The sequence below is a fragment of the Sciurus vulgaris genome, assembly GCF_902686455.1.
Source record: "Sciurus vulgaris genome assembly, chromosome: 7".
Taxonomy (NCBI): domain Eukaryota; kingdom Metazoa; phylum Chordata; class Mammalia; order Rodentia; family Sciuridae; genus Sciurus; species Sciurus vulgaris.
The window spans coordinates 67,915,572-67,917,796 of NC_136467.1; the positions used below are offsets into that span (position 1 = coordinate 67,915,572).

Below are 2,225 nucleotides of genomic sequence, written 5' to 3' on the forward strand. Positions count from 1 at the left end.
AGATATCTTTAATAGGTAAACAGATAACAGAACTATAGTACATCCAACAATGAAAATTTACTCATCAATAAGAAAGACTGAACCATTGATTCAGACAACAGCAGGAGTGGTGACTCTAAAGTATACTTTGCCGAATGAAAGAATATAGACTCAAAGGACTACAAAGATTACAATATGTGATTTTACGTATAAAGCATTCTGGAAAAATCATATGGACAAAAAATAGATCAGGGATTGTCAGAGACTGGAGTTAAGAGTAAGGTTTGCCAATAGTGGTTGTATAAGGTAACTTACAGGGTGATTGAACTGTTTCTCTCTCTCTCTCTCTCTTTTTTTTTAAGAATTGTTTATTTACTGAACCTGGGGTATATATTAAATACACAACCAATTTTAAATTTATGTCTTTTAATTCAGTTTTGAAATGTTTTTACACACACACACACACACACACACACACACACAATTGATATGGTTAAACAGTCATCTCATCAATGAACTTGTCCCAAGTATTTTCACCCAATGTTGAAAAATAGTTTGTCCTAAACATAAAAATCTGTAACAAATGTAAATTAATTTTATAAAGCTTGTTATTTTAGTTTTTCCCTTGCAAAGGTTAAAAAAAATGTACAAGTAACTAATATACATTGGTCACAACATAATCCTGGATCATTTCCACACCAAAACCAGAAGCTCCTTTAATTTTAAATCCACCTTCAGAGATCAAGAGAAAGTATTTTCACTGATACTCAGTGTCAATAACAATAACAAAAAGTGACCCAAAGGGCCACTGCTCAAAAATAAAATAGTGACTGTATATCACTGCAGTGAAACCCAAGAGACTTTAACCCTTCGGCATCAGAAATTCAGATTTTTCCAATTATGTGAATGCATACTTCCTACGTGTCAAGCATGAAAAAGGGGATGTACCAGTGTGGAAAAAGGTAACATTTGCTCAAACATCCAGAGATTCGACTGTACCAGAGACTTCTTATGAGGTTAGGCAGAAACAAACAAACAAAGGTCATTAGCTACTTGTGTCATCAATTTAAGTGGATATGATTGAGTCCTAAGGTCAAATGTAAAAATTTGGGGCAAGAAACAAACAAATGAACAAATAAACAAAAGGCAAAGTATAAACAAGCCCAGCCTGATTGCACACTCCCCAGTCAGAGAGCACTGCCATTAGGTTGGGCAGAAAAAGTCAAGATTCAGACTGCTGTTTCATGTGATGCCTCAACAAAATTAATCCTTCATGACCTGAACCACAGGATGAAGGAATCCAAAGAACGCAGCCATTTTAGTTACATACTATCAGGGTCTGTGCTAATTTCCTGAACAAACTGTGTTTGTTACAAAAACAAGAGGGAAATAAGACATAATAAAGATGATACTTCTATATTTCATTTACAGTGTTTGAGTTCTGGAAAGACCTGTATAATAGAGACAACATTCAAATAAGAAATTTTATGCCAATCCAATGTCAAATTTTCACTACAACTTTCCTAAGAGGGTTTCCCCCCTATATCTATTAACCATAAAGAAACATAAGCTGTGGGTGTGCAGTTCAGAAAATAAAAATGTAGACACTAATGACATTATTATGACCAAGATGTTTGGTAAGCAGATGAATTATGAGTTTGGGATCATCAGGAAAAGGCCTTTTAAACAACCCTCTAGACTTCGAAAAATCTCTTCAGGTAGTATATCTGTCCCCATGGCATGGCAACTATCACAAAAGCTTCAAAGAAGGACCAGAGGACCATTCTGCAAGTTTGTGTTGTCATTGGTGGCTCTCCATGTACTCCTGTTCACGCTTTACAGCTGTCACCACCACGACCAGTTCATTAATCATTTCTTCTAGCTTGTTCTGGTGAGCTTCTGTTTCCATGTCTTGTCCTTTTGGAGCCTCCCCAGTGTTAATGGTGAACATCACCATCTTGGGAGTCAGGGTAGACAGCCTATTACTAAAACAAAATGTATCTGTTCTGTCCATGTGTGGCGGGCGAGACCTGGGGCCCAGGGTTACGCCACGTGCATCTAAAGATGGCGACTGGCAGAGAGCAAACAGCATCCTGATTATGCCTGGAGAAAGGCAGGAAACGTTTACAACTGGCTGTATGATAATCAGTTCAGCCGCCTAGCGTGTGGACAGATATATCTTACATGTATGCTTGAGCGAGTGATCACTTGACCTTTAACAGGATTGGATGGACATATCTGGTTAC

The 2,225-nt window shown here is 37.3% G+C and overlaps 1 protein-coding gene across 1 annotated transcript; it reads right to left on the reverse strand.

Annotated features, from left to right (window-relative positions):
• Nucleotides 1-1,531: 1,531 nt before the first annotated feature.
• Nucleotides 1,532-1,993, reverse strand: LOC306665841 (transmembrane emp24 domain-containing protein 2-like; the record flags this gene model as incomplete). Its single annotated transcript, XM_079147446.1, is given in 3 exon segments — nt 1,532-1,769; nt 1,771-1,795; nt 1,797-1,993. Coding segments are annotated over 3 exon segments (318 nt in total). The 3' UTR covers nt 1,532-1,673.
• Between the last annotated feature and the right edge of the window lie 232 nt (nt 1,994-2,225).